The sequence below is a fragment of the Oryx dammah genome, unplaced genomic scaffold (assembly GCF_014754425.2).
Source record: "Oryx dammah isolate SB20612 unplaced genomic scaffold, SCBI_Odam_1.1 HiC_scaffold_13, whole genome shotgun sequence".
In the NCBI taxonomy this organism is placed as follows: domain Eukaryota; kingdom Metazoa; phylum Chordata; class Mammalia; order Artiodactyla; family Bovidae; genus Oryx; species Oryx dammah.
In genome coordinates, this window is record NW_024070197.1 from 6,201,817 (window position 1) to 6,220,071 (window position 18,255).

General features: G+C 42.9%; 3 protein-coding genes and 1 long non-coding RNA gene across 6 annotated transcripts in view; all 4 read right to left on the reverse strand.

Moving 5' to 3' along the window:
* Positions 1–3,040, reverse strand: LOC120872016 (zinc finger protein 347-like). The gene has a single exon (XM_040252159.1). The coding sequence runs from the start codon at positions 2,843–2,845 to the stop codon at positions 1,904–1,906; it is 942 nt and encodes a 313-aa protein (XP_040108093.1). The 5' UTR covers positions 2,846–3,040; the 3' UTR covers positions 1–1,903.
* On the reverse strand, positions 1,272–1,772 carry LOC120873061 (zinc finger protein 664-like). Its single transcript, XM_040253804.1, has one exon. The coding sequence runs from the start codon at positions 1,770–1,772 to the stop codon at positions 1,272–1,274; it is 501 nt and encodes a 166-aa protein (XP_040109738.1).
* A 1,729-nt stretch (positions 3,041–4,769) lies between the features above and the next one.
* On the reverse strand, positions 4,770–11,900 carry LOC120872082. Its single transcript, XR_005723162.1, has 3 exons — positions 9,581–11,900; positions 5,913–6,039; positions 4,770–4,970 (listed from the first exon to the last, which is right to left on the reverse strand). It is a non-coding gene; the product is annotated as an uncharacterized LOC120872082 (long non-coding RNA).
* Positions 11,901–14,966: 3,066 nt separating this feature from the next.
* The window catches only part of LOC120872006 (zinc finger protein 860-like), a 147,095-nt gene continuing 143,806 nt past the window's right edge, over positions 14,967–18,255 (reverse strand). For all 3 annotated transcript variants that reach the window (XM_040252145.1, XM_040252146.1, XM_040252147.1), the window contains one exon: positions 14,967–18,255. This exon is cut by the window's right edge and continues 774 nt beyond it. In XM_040252145.1, coding sequence (XP_040108079.1) covers positions 18,191–18,255 — 65 coding nt within the window. In that variant the 3' untranslated portion in view covers positions 14,967–18,190.

Here is an 18,255-nt window from a genome sequence, read left to right on the forward strand (position 1 = left end):
TTGGAGGGTTGGAGAACTCAGGTTTATTACGCTGCTGGGCCCAGAGGAGTTAACACTCCAAGCTCTGAGCCCTGAACAAGGGGGTTAGAGTTTTTCTACAAGGACAGGCATGATTAAGCGGGTTTGCAGGGGCTAGGGCGATTGCAAAGAGCAGGACAAGGGTGAATGGGATAAGCTCCAGTTACTAGTATTGTGAGTCCCCACTTTCTGAGACCTACATGAATTAGACTTTGCAAGAAGCAAGCTGAGTTACAGAGGCAGAAGGAGAAGGAGGTAAAATTTTAACTTTTCCTCTTCAGTTTCTTTCCTGTATGAACTGCCTAATGGTCAGTTAAGACTGAACATGAAATAGAAGCTTTGCCACATTCATTTCATTTGTATGCTTTCTATACAGTATGAATACTCTGATGAATTATAAGGCCTGAACTCTAACTAAAGTCTTCACCACACTCATTAAATTTGCACTATTTCTCACAGTTATTCCATTTGTAACATTTTTCTCTACTGCGAATTATCTGATGCTTCCTATGATGGTCATTTCAAGCACCAGCCATATGTCCTGCCATATTTCTATGCTTTCTCTCCTGGATGAACTGCCTGATGGTGAGTTAAGGCTGACTGTGCACTAAAACCTTTGTCACAATTCTTACATTTGTAAGGTTTTGATAACTTATCATGAATAATGTGGGGTTCGTGATCTCTGAAGATTAGCTTTGGGACCAGGGACCAGGCTTGATCAATCAAGAGCTTTTGTGTAGCAGAGTTCTATTAAAGTGAAAAAGGGACAGAGAAAGCTTCTGACATAGACATCCGAAGGGGGATGGAGAGTGCCCCCCCTGCTAGTTTTAGCAAGCTGTTTTTTGTCGGTTAGAAAGTTATTCATCAGATAAGAGAGACACCTCAAGGCTGAGGGAGTTTCAGCAGGCCCCTCTCCCATAATATGCATCTTTGAGATAGGAGGGCAAGAGGTGTGTCATCCCTCAGCCATAAAACAACTGATACGAATACTGATTTGTTGAGCTATCAGCCCATGGTTTGATGATAGTCTTAGGAGGAATCATTTTGAAGAAAGGCCAATTCCAAAGCAAATACATAGTTTCATTAACATAGCTTAAGAAAAACATTTCCATAAGAAAAATGCTTGAGGTTTAGCTCCAGGTTAGAGAAAAGTTAAGTTCAGGTGGAACCAGGTGTCATCATAGCAACACAGAATTTTAAGAGACACTTGCAGCCTATTTCCTCTGTTTGGAGACCCCTGTCCTTCCTGCATGTTACCCTCTCAGTTTCTCTCCAGTATGAATTCTTCGATGAACTGCAAGGCTTGCATTGAAACTAAAGGCCTTGCCACATATATCACATTTATATGGTTTCTCTCCAGAATGAATTTTCTGATGAAATATAAGGCTTCCATTTACACTAAAGGCCTTACCACATACATCACATTTATATGGTTTCTCTCCAGTATGAATATTCCGATGAGATGTAAGGCTTCCATTTACACTAAAGGCCTTTCCACATACGTCACACTCATATGGTTTCTCTCTGGTATGTACTTTCTGATGAGATGTAAGGCTTCCATTTACAATAAAGGCCTTGCCACATATGTCACATTTATATGGTTTCTCTCCAATATGAACCCTCTGATGAATTGCAAGGTGTGTGCTTCGAGTATAGCCACGGCCACATACTTCACATTTATATGGTTTCTCTCCAGTATGAAGGATCTGATGAAGTGCATGGCTTTCTTTGCGAGTAAAGGCCTTTCCACACATATCACATTTATATGGTTTCTCTCCAGTATGAGTTCTCTGATGAACTGCAAAGTTACCCCTGGAACTGAATATTTTGCCACATAAATTACATTTACATGCTTTCTCACCTGTATGAACTGCCTGATGTATATTTAAGGATGACAGTGTAAAAAAAGTTTGTCACAGCTATTACATTTGTAAGGTTTCTCTTCAGTATGAATTCTCCGATGAGTTCCAAGATGTCTCTTTCCAGTAAAGCCACGACCACATACATCACATTTATAAGAATTCTCTCCAGTATGAATTCTCTGATGAATTTCAAGTTTTGACTTTCGAGTATAGCCACGGCCACATACATCACATTTATATGGTTTCTCTCCAGTATGAAGGGTCTGATGAAGTGCGTGGCTTTTTTTGTAAGTAAAGGCCTTTCCACACACATCACATGTATATGGCTTCTCTCCAATTTGATTTCTCTGATGAACTGCAAGGCTCACATTATCATTAAGGGCCTTGCCACACACATCACCTTTATATGATTTTCTTCCTGTATGGATTCTTTGATATCTAGTGAGTTCTGAGTCCTGAAGAAACATTATATCACACTCATTACATTTGTAAGATTTTTTCTTGTGTGATTCCTGGTGTGGTGCCAGTTCCGAGGGATGCATAACAGCACTCTCATGTTTATGAGAATTGCCTTTATGGACACTATGAGTTCTCTGAGGTGGCAAACCTGAGGTACTACTGTTGATATTCGTCACAACCTGACTACATTCAGAAACTGTCCCTTCAGACTGAAGCATCTGCAATTCATCATGAAAGCTTGATCTGTGCATTTCAACAGGCTTATCTCCTACATCATTTCTACTCTGATGATCTCTTCCACCAGTGAGGTTTCTGTTATGGGATACGGAAATTCCTTTGCCATTTCTTCCAGCAGCTGTCCACAGACTCTCAAAACCATACACAGTTTCCTGTATCTTCCTGAGGAAAAAATCTTTGGTTTCATAGGTTTCAGCTCTTCCAAACATCACTCTTTGCAAAATTTCTCCTTTTCCACTGTTTCCTTTTGCTTGTAATTTCTTGGTCATATGTGTATGAGACAAACCTACAAGATATAAAGAACCATAGGTAGCCTATTAATTACAATTCATAAATAAATTCTTTCATGTTGAGCACATGATATTATATCAAAAGTCATACCCATCCTGAACAGAATTATTAATCTTCCCAATGATGAACTTAAAAATATAAGGAACACTAAAGGAATAGAATTCTTTAAAAAAAAAAAACAGGAATCACATAGAATTCAAATTAATTTTAGGGTAGCCAAGTTTCAAAGACAGAATCAGGAAAACATTCACTTTATGCAAACTCATGTCAGGTCTCAAAGAAAAAGGTATTTTCCCACCATGACCTCAAAGATCATTCTACTTGGTAGTAAATACACTTCTGTCTCATAATTGAGAAGAAAAAACAGTAAAAATCCATGGACAGGGAGATTGGAGGGCTATAGTCCATGAGATCACAAAGAGTCAGACTGGACTGAGTAAGCAAGGATCGAAGAGGAAATACAGTGTAATGGTAAATAATCCCAAAGAAGTATTCTAATACACTGCATAGTGAAAATAAAGAACTTATTAAAACTGTCTCCCTGCCCCCCCACATCATGGGGCTTATGAGATCTTAGTTTCCTGACCATGGATTAAACCCAAAATCACTGCATTGAAAGTGCTGAATCCTATCCACTGGAATGTCAGGTAATTCCCTAATTATATATATATATAAAGAAAGAACACTTTTCTAAATACCTCCTATAAATCTATCAGTAGATAGACATACATGCATTTTATAACTAGAAGTGTTTCATGTCAGTTATACTGTGTAAAACATAAAGACTGTCATCTTTAAATAACAAAGAATTAATAAATGAAACATTCTCTGCTTAAACAAAGGCCATTCAATATTGCAATTGCCATTCTATACAGTAACCTTAATTTACTCAGTTCATTGGCTCCAAGATACATGTAAAGGAACAAGTTTTGGGGCCTCCCTGTGGCTCAGAGGTAAAGAATCTGCCTGCTGATGCAGGGCACACACCCAATCCAGGAAGTTCCCACATGCCTCGGAGCAACTAAGCCTGTGGGCCCCAGCTGAAGATACTGTACTCTCAAGTTCGGGATTCACAACTACTGAGCACATGCACAGAGCCCACATACCACAAAAAGAGAAACCACTGGCATGAGGGGCCCACACGTACAACTAGAGAGTAGCCCTTATAACTTATGCCGAAGATGAAATTCCAATACTTTGGCCACCTGATGCAAACAACCGACTCACTGGAAAAGACCCTGATGCTGGGAAAGATTGAAGGCAGGAGGAGAAGGGGACAACAGAGGCTCAGCTGGTAAGGAATCCTCCTGCAATTTGGAAGTCTGGGTCCGATTCCTGGGTTGGGAAGATCCCATGGAGAAGGGAAAGGCGACTCACTCCAGTATTCTGGCCTGGAGAATTCCATGGACTCTATAGTCCATGGGGTCGCAAGGAGTCCAACACAACTGAGTGACTTTCACTTTCATTTTATGGTAGGAGAGAGAAGGATTCAGCCTCTCAACCAGCATATCAGATTCTTATTCTTTCTCAACGAGTGAGAATCACAAACATTCAGTAACTTCTAAGGGTACAGCCCTATTTAATTTAAGGTTCCAATTCTCACACCATCCAGTGAAGACGTCCCATGTATTAGCTAACTAGTAGAAAGGCGAATCTTTGCATTAGGGAATAAAAACTTCATCAACCTTAACCTCTTTCTTCTTACAGAGTGGCATTTTGTCTCACAAATACTGCTCACAGGGCCAATTAAAGTTTTGCAGAAGTTGTCACTTTCATCTCAGGTTCAAAGATTTGTTAACAAAATAAGCCACTCATTCTGTAGAAATAAATAACACAAATTCTTATTATAGAATTATCTAGCTAACTTTCAATATGCTAACAATAAAAGCAAAGAGAAGTAGAACCAGTAGAAATACATCACCAAATTGGGTTCTGACCAACATCCAGACTCGAAAAGCACTGGGAAGTCCCGCGGTACAGCACAACTGGAGACCAAGTGAAGAAAAGATCCCAGGCAGCCTGTTACAGTCATGGGTGAGACTTCAAAGATCGCAGTTTGGGGTTCCCATTTATAATCCCAGGATGCTAACTGTCATCAGGAACCTGTGAGCAAATAGCAGCTCTGGTTGCATCTTAATGCTATCTATTTGTCTTACAAAACTTACAATATTGCTAAGCCTGTGGCTGAGTAGGCCAGGGCCCCCTAGGGGCTCAACAATCTCAATATTTGTTCCCTATCTTATCTCTAGTGCTGTAAGACTTGCACTCACAGCAGGCAGTCAGGGCACTCAGAGTCAGGGCAGTGTCCAGCCAGGTTAGAAGCAAGCTCAGAGGCCTGCTTTAGAGAGGACCTAGACCCTGTGCCTCCTGCATTGCCAGCTGTAGAATCCCACCTCTTTTGTCAGCCAAGAAGTGATGGACATTACAGACGGACAGAAAAATATTCGCAAATTAATTTACTATCGGCATCCTTCTGAATGCACACGAAGCAGTATAATATACAGTATAATACACTGATACCTGGGCTTCCCCAGGGCTCAAAGGTAAAGTATCCACTTGCCATGCAGGAGATGTGGGTTCTATCCCCATGTGGGGAAGATTCCCTGGAAGAGGGCATGGCAACTCACTTCAGCATTCTTGCTGGGAGAATCTCATGGACAGAGGAGCATGGAGGGCTACGGTCCACTGGGTCACAAAGAGGCACGACTGTACCAACTGAGCACACAGGCATCCATGTATCTAGTTCCTTTCCAAGAACTACTGAACCAAGAATACAGGGGTAGAAAATAGGGAATTGGATATTTCAAAGATTGAAATCAGCTTTATAAATACTCAAGCTGTGGAAAACAGTGTATCATACAGTGGGCAGATTACCTGAAGAAAGGACAAGCTTAAACTCCTGATGCCAATCATGAAATTTTTTGAAGTCTGAATCAACAGGGCTATGAACTCAGTCAAGCAAAACAGGGGCTCCCAAGAGACACAGAGGGAAAATTCAGAGATACCCCAAACCACATTCCAACTTCACAGGGAAGTGATCCTCACCCACAGACAGCAGGTTCCTGTAGGCCTCCACCATCACGTCCTGGTACAAGGCCCTCTGAGCAGGGTCCAGGCATTCCCACTCCTCTGGAGTGAACTTGATGTCCACATCTTTGATGGTCAACTGTGTCTGAAATGAAAGTACATTTCACTAACAGGTGCTGAGGAGGATTCTTATTTTCACATGAAATGAGAAAAGGTCAGAGGGATAAGGATCAATCCAGGTAATGTAACATTCTGATAGATCCATTAAAAGCTATTTGGAATAAACTGTGGGTCTCTAATTTCCAGGTTGTTTTATAAGACTATGACATCTTCCAATCAATATGAATTTGTCACTTGTGTGGACAATACATGAAGAATATACAAATTCAATCAGTGAGTTGTCTATGCAGAATTGTTACACTCTACACACTAAGTGATATTCACTATCTTGATGAGTTATAGCAAGACTGGTGTCTTCAGACAACAAAGTCCACAATGGCTTTAAAAGAACACACACTGTGGTGGGGATGATTATGACATCATCACACTGATGACAGGTGTATCAACACTTCCTACACACTAAGCATTACTGTAAAGACTTTACACGGATGAACTTATCAACATAACAGCACATTAGAGAAAGATCTGTGTCCATCTTACTGGGGAGAAAACTTTGTCATTCTAAGGAATTGCTCAGATCAAACAGTTAAGAATTGTGGCAACAGCACCTGAGGTCAGGTGGTTGGGAGAGACAACTGAACCTAAGGAATCAATGAGTTAAGTACCAGAGCAGGAAAGTGCATCCACAGAGAGTTTTCTGAGAATAACTGACACTAGTTCAAGAAAGCTGAAGAGCAATGAAGGTGTAGAATCCCAGATCTTTTGTCAGCCAAGAAATGATGGGCATTATAGACAGAGAGAAAAATATTCACAAATTAATTTACTATTTACCTCCTTCTGAATGCTAAGGAAGAGTATAATATACAGTATAATATGTAGGTATCTGGGCTTCCCCGGAGGCTCGGCAGTAAAAAATCTGCCTGCAATGAAGGTGACATGGGGCTGATATCTGCATGGGGAAGATCCCCCTGAGGAGGGCATTGCAATCCACTCCTGTATTCTTGCCTGGAGAATTTCAGGGACAGAGGAGCTTGAAGGGCTATGGTCTACTGGGTCACAAAGAGGCAGACATGACTATCAGATAAATGGTTACTGTATAAGGTCACCCCCTCTCCCCACCAATCCACACATGGTCAATAATCTTACCACTATTTCCATCACTCATGTGCTGAGGTAGAAAAAACTTAAGGCCATGGAAAACACTTAAGATACAATTTCAACTGCTATAAAGCATAAAACGTATTTATGAGATGATGTTCTGTAATAAAACCATGGAATTACAGATCCATGCACTCACACATGCACACATAAACACACAACTTGTTGAAACAAGGAAGAGTTGTCTTTACTTTTTTCTTTCAATCAAAATTTACTGAGAGTGAACTTGGGGCCCCAAAGTGGGAATATAGCAGTGAACGTGATGGAGCTTACCATCTAGCAGCCAGCCGGCCAATTACATCCATAATTTTAACATCACTGTTGTTACACATGCTCTGAAACAGGCCTGGTGCCTGTTTTTTTAACAGAAAGTCTTGACCTACATCGATAAATCAGAGAAGGTATATGTGAGGAAGAAACACTTGGACTGGCAAGGTGGGAAGTGGAAGAGTGATGCAACCAGGGAGTACAGCCTGAGTGCTGGCTCTGAGGCAGGAAGATATTTAGTGAACAGAAAGCCAGTCAGTCTGACTGGGACACAGGGCAAAAAGGGGTGATGCCAGGTAGAGGCTGCTTTCTACAAGGTCTTTGGATTTAGGACTTTATTCCAAAAGTACCTGGAAGTCACTGAAGAATCTGCAGGAGGTAAATCAGAGGTTTAGATTTGTTTTTCAGAGCTCACTCTGCTGTGTGTGGAGGTTGTTGTTGTTTAGATACTTAGTCATGTCAGACTCTTTGTGACCTCATGGTAGCCCACCATGCTCCTCTGTTCACGGGATTTTCAGGCAAGAATACTGGAGTGGGTGGCCATTCCCTTCTCCAGAAAGATGCCTTTTGACACATTCTGGGGTGATACTCTTGTCTTCTTTTATTTATGTGTATTTCAGCATCTTTGGGACATTAAAAAGGAATCAATTGCACTTCAGTAATTTGTCAGTGTTCTCTGTCTTTTTTAAAGCTTATTTATTTTGGTTTTGCTGGGTCTTTGTTGCTGTGAGCATGCTTTCTGTATATACGGCTGCAATGCCCAGACGTCTCATTGCAGTGGCTTCTCTTGTTTTTGAGCACATGCTCTAGAGTGTGCGGGCTTCAGGAGTTATGGCTCCCAGGCTCTAGGCTGAGCAGTTGTGGCGCATGGGCTTAGTTGCTCTGAGGCATCTTCCTGGACCTGGGATGGAACCCGTACGCCCTACATTGGCAGGCACATTCTTAGTCACTGTACCACCAGGGAAGTCCTCAACATTATCTTATACTAGCTCAAAAAAAAAAAAAAAAAAAAGAAAAGAAAAGAAAAGAAAAAAGAAAACCAGAAAATAATATACAGATTTAAAAAATAATATGAGTGGTGCCTGATCCAGTAAGATCCCACATGCTGAGGGGCAACTAAGCCCATGAGCCTCAATTTCTGAGCAAGAGCTGTAGAGCCCAGCAGGTGAAATTACTGAGGCCAGCATGCTCTACAGTCGGGGTTGCAAGATAAGAAAAGCCACCGTAAAGAGAAACTCATACACTGCAACTAAAAAGTGGCCACCACACACCAGAACTAGATAAAAGCCACTGCTGCAATGAAGATCAGTACAGCCAATATGTATTTTTAAAATATATTAAAAAAAAATAGTAATATGATTTTATCCTTAACGTAAGGGGGATGTAGTTATTAACAAAATCCAATGTTTATCTTTTTACTCCATGACCAAATATTGTGTGAAGATTAGGAAAGTTGGGGGAATTCCCTGTCAGTTCACTGGTTAAGATCCCACACTTCCACCACTGGGTTTCAGGTTTAATGCCTCCTCAGGGAACTAAGACCCTACATCGTATGGCCAAAAAAGAAGAAAAAATAATTAGCAAACTATATTTCATAGTTTAAAGTAGATGCTGTAATGTAACACTCTCTAGACCTGAGGTCTGTTTCTGAACTTTCCATTCCATTTCCAAACACTTCAGGTTTTCAAGGAGGTCCTCATTTAGTTTTAAATGTCCTAACAAATTCAGATCTGATTTCCCCTTATTGGCCTCTTTTCCAGATTTTAGCAGGTACTGTGCACGTTAATACCTTACAACTAGTGTGCAGCTTCCTTATCCCTGGTTGACAGAAGGCAGACAGGGAATTGAGATGGACCCTAAGCAATCCCTGCTGCCCAACAGCACTGAAACCCCATCTCCAACCTGTGGGTGTGAAGCCCTGCCCAGGACGGCGCCCAGGGGAGCCTCCTCACAAGGGTCAGTTCACTGAGTCATGGGGAAACGGGATCTAAGTGGAGAGGACAGGCCCTGAGGGAAGGCCCCGGGTGAGTGTGCATGTACAGGACTCAGACAGGATACTTCAGAGTCAGACACGATTAGCCAGTCCAGAGAAGGGCATTTCAGGAAGGACAGACTAGAATCCACTGAGAATATGATCTTACCTGAGAAAGAGCCATGCCTGACTCCTATTCTTTCCTCTTCCTCCTCTTCTGGGCTTCCTCAAGTAACATGACTCTTCATGGGGTATCAAGAAGGTGGAAAACATGCTATTTAATGTTTAGAGTCAACAAATCCCCTTCCTGAGCCCCAACCGCACACACACAGGGAAGCCCCCACCATGGGTAACAGACAGTCCTCTGTGCCCACTGTCTCGGAGGGACTCAGGACAGGCAACTTCCGCACAGAGACCAACACGGGACTTTCCCACACTTTCCCTCGGATCACACTTCCCTCCTGGTGAGGCATCATGCACACAGCAGCAGGGGCCACCTCCGATGACCCCATGATGCCACACAGGTCACACAGCAGGCCCTGGTCCTGCCCCACTCAGAGGAGAGCGCTTCCCCTCTCCCAGAGCGTGGTCTGAGTTTCAGAAGTGGAGGCTAAGAGCCCTGGTGCTCAATGCAGGATCCAGATCGGAATCATCTGCGGCTTGTGCACACTCTTGGGGCAAGGCCCCACATGAGAACCTGAGGAGCGCGTCTGATGGGGGAGAACCCACTAATGAAAGGGTTATGTATACATATACCATACACCCTGTGACGCGTGTACACCATGAAATATTCATCACAAACCATTAAGCACGTCCAAAGTCCCATGTTCTGTATGTGGTGACAACACTGACAATGTACTCTGACAAATTCCCAGCATGCAGTAACAGAACAGGATTAACTATGGTTAGCGTGCTGCACACACCTCCCCAGGATGCACTCATTTCACAACTCAAAGTCTGTACCCTTTGACCAACATCTCCCCATCTTCCCCCCCTCCCAGCCCCAGAGGACCACCATCCTACCTAATGAGTTTCATTTTTTTTACATTCTATATAATGGAAGGACGTATAATACCAGTCTTTCCCTGTCTTCCTTAATTCACTTACCATGATATTCTCTACATGCATCCAAGTTGTCCCAAGTGAGACAAATCTCCATAATTGTTTATAAGAAAGTCGCTATTGAACAAACAAATCTTTATCCCAAGCTACAAAAATAATTAAATGTAAAGAAAGCAGAAAGCCAAAAGTAAAACCATCACAAAGAACATATTTAAAGTTCCTTGAAAAGGCATCATGTAGTAAGAGTCAGTTCTTGCCCCATTTCTTCTCTCGCATAACCTCTACTCCTCACCAGGAATAGGGAAGGGGGTGACCCACACCTGCCAGAATCGAGTCACTGCGGCAGCCCCCACCTCAACCGGCTCTACACATGCATGCTCTTTTAATACAGATAATTACAAAATACACATGCCTCACAGACAGAAGTTTTGCAATTCTCCTTTCTTATCTGTAGACTTTAAAGAAGCAAGACAATAATTCTTACCCAACTGATTCAGCACTCTTCTGGATCTAGTCTCTACCATCACCTGCACACTAGCTGTTTCCACTCCATTTGGTTGATCTGTTTCCCTACTTCTTTCTACATGTCCGTTTCTCTGCTCTCCTGCTGTGTCTGTCCTCCTCTCTACTTCTTTCCTGCCTCCTATCCCGCCTCTCTCTGCCATCTGTTCGCCTTCAAGTTGCTTTTTCTCAACCTCCCTGGTGATCCTCAATCTCCCGGTATTTCTGCCTTTCTTCCTCCATCTCTGCCCGCCCTTCCTGCCAACTCTCTGGCACTCCCAAGTGGCTATGCTTCCTTTCAGGTCGCTTTTTTTCTCAGCTCCTCAATTCACCAGGAGTCCCCTTTCTCTCCCACCAGGATATTGTTGCTCTGTAAGCCAAGGTCCCAACTCTTGTATCCCCTTTGCGCGCTGTGTGAACTGCCTCTCCACTGTCGCCCTCTTTGGGACCCCTGATTTACAGATCCTCTCCCTTGAAGGTTATAGAAGGGGGCGGCAGAGAATGAAATGGTGAGATACCATCCCTGGACTCAAGGGACATGGACTTGAGAAAACTCTGGGAGATACAGGGGTCGCAAAGAGTCGGAATGAACAACCACACCTCCCTATGTTGCTCACCCTTAACTCTACGGAGACCCTGCTTTGCTCTGAATTTCTCTCCTTTCCCCACCCGCTCCCTTCAACGCTCATTCTCTTTCATGAAGCTGTCTCTTCCAAGTTCCTCACAGTCCTCTTCCCTGCCATCTCTTGTCCCACAGGCTTTTCTCAATTTTCCATTTCTCTAGGAGTCGCTGTCTCTGCTTCTCCTGATCCCGCCTTCCGCCCACTATTTACAGGGTAGGAGACTGAATAAGAAAGGCCCTGCAGCAAGAGCCAAATTCCAGCCGGTGGTATTTGGGGCCGAAGAACCATGGGCGTCACGTGGCTGGTTCAGTCAGCTCCCCCTACCGGGGATCAGGGGAAAGGTCACTCTGAAGGGTAGAAGGACCGGCCTGAGGAGACGTGAGGACAGAGCGCTGGGAGGGAGGGGGTCTCAAAGCGGGGAGGGCTCTCCAGAATCCTAGGACCGGGGAGAGAACGCAGCCTCTCCGGGAGCGGGGCGGCCGGCGAAGCCTCCAGGGCCCGAGAAGGAGAGGCTGAAGAACGTGGAGCGAATAAACCACCTCACCTAATAGAACTGTATGTAGTGCAGAAAGGGCAGAAGGGTCTGTGAGGTCAGTAAACGGTTTTAAGCCGGAAAAAGGTGCCAAACGCAGGGTTTCAGTGTTCCAAAAGCAGGAACCGGCTTCAGTGCGGACTTTAAATAGAAAGGCAGGCGCCCCTTCGCCGCTTAAAGAGACGTCTGAATTTGCTGGGGGTGGTGGGGAGGGAGCGGGTATTTAGAGTCAGTAGCGACCCTCAGACCCGGGGTACAAAGAAAAGGAGACTGCAAGAGGCAGGTCTGACTCAAAGACAGAAACTCACGCTGCGCTGGGACCTCCACTCGCCACTCTCTGCTTCCGCGTGGGTCACGTTGCGCGCACGCGCAGACAAATAGCTGACCGGCCTGCAGGTGAGGCCGGGCCGTCGGGGGATCGATGGTGGGGAGAAGCCGGACCAGCATAGAGCCTTTGAAAGGTGAGGCGGAACCTCGCGGCGCGGAGGGGCGGGGCGGGGCGTCCTGGCGAGGCGGGAGCCGGCGGGTGGCGCGGGAGGGCCGGGAGGGGCGGGGCGTCGCGGCGCAGCGGGAGGGGGAAACAATTCAATCCTGTTATCACTGCTAAAGGAGACTGCAGCCAGGAAATAAAAACACATCTGCTCCTTGGAAGGGAAGTTATGATAGAACTAGATGGTGTATTAAAAAGCAAAGGAATCACGTTGCCAACAAAGATCCCTATAGACAAACTATGGTTTTTCCAGTAGTCAGCTAGGGATGTGATTAAAAATGTGATGTGAGAGTTGGTCCATACAGAAGGCTTGTTGCAGGAAAGGGGACCCCTTCCAGGGCCCGAAACTGGGCTCTTGTCTAACACTCGGAAATGAATTGTCCGAGGAGACACATGTGCTGACAAAGCAAGAGATTTTATTGGGAAAGGGCACCCGGGTGGAGAGCAGCAGGTAAGGGAACCCAGAACTGCTCTCCTGCGTGGCTCGGCTGTCTCGCGTTTTATGGTGATGGGATTAGTTTCCGGGTGGTCTTTGGCCAATCATTCTAATTCATAGTCTTTCCTGGTGGCATCGCTCAGCCAAGATGGATGCTAGCAAGAGGGATTCTCGGAAGTGGACGGACACACGGTGTCGCCTTTCGACCTTTCCCGAACTCTTCCGGTTGGTGGTGGCTTATTAGTTCCGTACTTCTTATCAGGATCTCCTGTCATAAAACAACTCATACAAATGATTACTATGGTGCCTGGCCAGGGTGGGCAGTTTCAATCATGTGCTTCCCCTAACAGGCTGAGCATAGAAAAATCAATGCTTTTGGATTCTGGTGCTGGAGATCAGTTTTGAGAGTCCCTTGGAGAACAAGGAGATCAAACCAGTGAATCCGAAAGGAGACCAACCGTGAATATTCATTGGAAGGACTGATGCTGAAGCTGAGGCTCCAATACTTTGGCCACATGATACAAATATCGGATTTTCCAGGCAAGAGTACTGGAGTCGGTTGCCATTTCCTTCTCCAGGGGATCTTCCTGACCCAGAAATCGAACCCAGGTCTCCTGCATTGAGGGCAGACAATTTACTGTCTGAGATACCAGGGAAGCCCAATGTAATGGAATGTCAAATTACTGTATGACCATTTGAGGGTAATTAGGCAATTTACGGAGAAGGCAGTGGCACCCCACTCCAGTACTCTTGCCTGGAAAATCCCATGGATGGAGGAGCCTGGTAGGCTGCAGTCCGTAGTGTCGCTAAGAGTCGGACATGACTGAGCGACTTCACTTTCACTTTTTACTTTCATGCATTGGAGAAGGAAATGGCAACCCACTCCAGTGTTCTTGCCTGGAGAATCCCAGGGGCGGGAGAGCCTGGTGGGCTCTCTATGGGGTCACACAGAGTCGGACACGACTGAAGTGACTTAGCAGTAGCAGCAGCAGGCAATTTACTTTAAAAAAAAAATTGTAATCTATTTTTCTCTTTTCTTTGTTGTCTGGAAGCACTGTCACATGTGAGCAACAAAGCAGAGTATAAAATTTAACATTTTCAGAAGACATTAGAATTTTCAGCAAAATTATCAACTATGCACTATTTGTACATATTTCTGTGTATTAACTCAAGTCCTAAAGGAATTGTCTGTCTTCAGTTATAGGGTACCTACTATGTCCCGTCACTGTATTATGTATGTGCATTTTCATGTTCTAAAATCTGAAAACAACCCACTGAGGTGGATTTGTTAGAGTAAGGCAGGGAAGAAATGTAAAGTAAACATTAAATCTTGGTCACAACAGGTGGACAGAAAAAATTATGCTAAGGAAAAACTATTGAAAAAACAAATAGTGTAGTGTGATTTGAAACAATAGCACTGAAACATATATTGCCATATGTAAAACAGATAGCCAGTGGCACTTTGATGTATGAAGCAGGGCACCTATTTTTTCCAGAATGCTCCAAGCTCCAAAAGACACGTCACTGTTACCCTTATTTCCAAAGTTTTTTATTTCCTAATTTTTGCATGTTTATTATTCCTATTTTCACTTCATGTAAATCAGGCACATACTTTTTAGTTTTATTTGGGCACAAAAGATAACATTGGGAAATATCATGTAGTGCACATATAAACGGGGGGGGGAGGGTTTACAGGGCCAGAATCTATAATTGCTCCGCTATGGACAAAGTGTGGAGACAATAACTCAAGTGTGTATTGTTAGTATATAGTCCCAAAATTGTCTATCTGATTTCACCATGCAAAGAAACTCTTAGATTCTTTCAACCTTGACAGTCTTTGGTGCATTGCTAGTTTCTGATATGAAGTACTGAGGTGTATTAAAATTGTGTTATTGAAAGAAACATGATCCATTCAGAGTTATGGATAAAATGATACAAATTTTATTAGAGCACAAGACTTATGATACATTCTGAATAAAAGAGACACATTGTAAATGGCAGCAGGTAATGATGAAGCAGATACATGGGCATCCTCTTTCTGGTTCTTTTGATTAACATTTTTTCAAGAAAACTGCTCTCTTCAATTTCCAAGAATAAGTTTCCATTAATCATTTACACACAACAGCAACTGCTAGTTAAGGCAGAAAAGGACCACCATTTCCCTGGTACTATTTCTCCCACACAACCAGTCCCCAGTAACCTGTCAACTCCCCTCCCATGAAAAGCCCAAGTCCCTCAATGTCCAGCCTGTTTTTCGCATGGTCAGATGGTAGAGCATTCAGTTCTTTAACTGCGGTGACCTGTGTACAGGGCACCCTGAACATAATGAGCATGCTGACTCATCTCATGGATTTACATGGTTCTCTGTCCCTCGCTGATCCTAATTCACACACCATTGCATTTGATATCTCAGTGTCCTTGTTTTACCAGGATAGATATAAATGAACCACACCTAATGAAGTCAGCCCCTTCGTCTTACTGATTTCTTTGCAGAGACCATCATAAAAGTCTCTAAGAAAGCTGTAAGAATTTAAAACTTTCAAGAAATAAAGAACAATAATGTGACATTCTCAAGAAAATTCAAGTAATTAAACACACACGGAAGTTAATGGGCCATTTTCACACATGTGGTTAAGTTTCAACATACTTAATTATTCTGCAGTAATATCGTAGGTTAGTGCTGGAGAACTGAATATTTATTCCTCAAATGAATTCCCTCTTCTGTGATCTGCTGTAAGAACTGTCACAAAAGACGGTCAAATTCATTACAATTGTATAAGGATTCTCTTCAATGTGAATTTGGGGGGGTGGATCGAGGAAATATTGTTTTCTTAAACATGTTTCCAAATTCGATATAGTTTCTGACATACATGAATCACTTCACTATGCCCATGGTGTGAATAGTTCATGGAACAGACTACACAATATTCATTACCTGTCAAAGTTTGCTCTCCATATATATCCTCTCATATTCCACAGTTTTGATCTTTGAGTTAAAGCTTCATCGTGCACATTACTTTTATGTGGTTTCTCAGAAAGACATATATTCTGAAGTCTGAACCCTCCAGAAAGCCCTTGCCCATCCATTTCCAAGACTCCTCTTCACTATGGAGTCTTGTCTAACACTTCAACTCAAGGTGAAAAATTTCCCACTCCCATTACATTTGAGCATTGCTCCAGAATGTTCCAAACTTAGACGTTTGGTAAAATCCTTCCCACAAATATTACATTTGTGTGGTTTAACTCCAGGATATATATTCTTACACACGTAAAGAGTGAGCAGTAACTGTGAAAACTTCCATAAAGCATAAAGTATAAAACTGTCAAAGTATAAAGTATTTGGTGCATCCTGAGTTTAAGGCAGTACCTAGAGGTCGTGCCATATTCTGTACACTGGTAAGGTTCTCTCTAGTATGGATCATCTGATGGCTAGTGCAATGTGAGCCCCAAGTAAAGATTTTACACACTCGTCACTTGTAAGCTTTCTCTCCAGAATGACTTCTTTACTGAATCCTGACTTAGGACTGTTGTCTAAAAGCACACTCATTACATTGATACAGTTTCTATCCAGTGTGAATATTCTCAAGAAGCCTAAAGTGTAAACACCTGACAAAAGCCTGGACACACTGATAACATTCGGATGGTCTCTCTGGTCCATCACCTGATGTCTTTTGAGGCCTGAAGGCTACATGAAGGATTTGCCACACTCTTACATTTGTGTCTCTGCATTACGAATTCTCTGCTGATGGGAAAGATGAGACCTGTTATTGAAGCCCTGGCCACACACATTATATTTACATCATTTCCTCCAATCTTAGGAGAGACAGACTGTGCTCTAAATGTATGGATTCTCACCAGTATGAATTTTCTCATGTGTTGTAAATAACTGAATGCCTTCCAAAAGACACCACATGCACTGTGTGGGTAAGATTTCCATTCAGAATTAATTACGTGATGGCTAGTTATGTCTGAACACAGAACCAAAGCTTTGCGCCACCTACCACATTCGTGAGGTTTCCTCTGGTTTGACTTTTCTGAGGGTCAAAAAGTTGCTGTACTTTATGACTGAAGGGTTTGTCATATAAATTCCATTTATGTGGTTTCCCTCCTGTATGAACTGCCCAATGGTCAGTTGAGGCTGAATATACACTAGAAGCTTTACCATATTTCTTTCATTTGTATGCTTTCTATACAGTATGAATTCTTTGAGGCCGGAACTCTGACTAAAGGCTTTGCTACACTCATTACATCTGCACTAAAATGTTTCTCATAATTGTTGTATTTGTAACATTTTTCTCCACTATGAATTATCTGATTTCTTAGATGGTCATTTCAAGCACTGCCCACATACATCACATTTCTATGCTGTCTCTCCTGTATGAACTGCATGATGGTGAGGCTAGCTGTGCAGTAAAACGTTTGTCAGAATGGTTATGTTTTTAAGTTTTCTCTCCAGTATGAATTCTCCAATGAACTGCAAGCTTTGCATTTTAAGGCCTTGCCACTGAGATCACATTTATATGGTTTCTCTCCAATATGAATTCTCTGATGAATTCCAAGCTGTGGGTTTCCAGTAAAGCATCAGCCACACACAACACATTTACACGGCTTCTCTCTGGTATGAATTCTCTGATGAAATGCAAGGTTTACTGTTTGACTAAGGGCCTTGCCACATACATCATTATTTATACGGTTTCTCTCCAATATGTTTCCAATGAACTGCAAAGACCTGCAACTGAAGACTTTGCCACATAAATTACCTTTCTACACTTTTCCGCCTGTATGAACTGTCTGATGGCAATTTAAGGATGACTGTGCACTAAAATGTTTGTCCTAACTGTTACATTTGTAACGTTTCTCTCCAGTATGAATTCTCTTATGAATTGAAAGGATTGAATTTCGACTAAAGGCCTGTCCACATACATCACATTTACATGGTTTCTCTCCAGTATGAACTCTCTGATGAACTACAAGGCCTGAATTTTGACTGAAGGCTTTTCCACACATATCACATTTATATGGTTTCTCTCCAGTATGAACTCTTCGATGAACTACAAGCCTTGCATTTACACTAAAGGCCTTGCCACACACATCACATTTAAATGGCTTCTCTCCGGTATGAATTCTCCCATGAATTACGAGTTTTGACTTTTGAGTATAGCCACGGCCACATACTTCACATGTATACGGTTTCTCTCCA

Excerpts from the sequence above, each read along its gene's own strand:
- LOC120872016 (XM_040252159.1), bottom strand. The coding sequence starts at position 2,845 with ATGACCAAGAAATTACAAGCAAAAGGAAACAGTGGAAAAGGAGAAATT.
- LOC120873061 (XM_040253804.1), bottom strand. The coding sequence starts at position 1,772 with ATGTGTGGAAAGGCCTTTACTCGCAAAGAAAGCCATGCACTTCATCAG.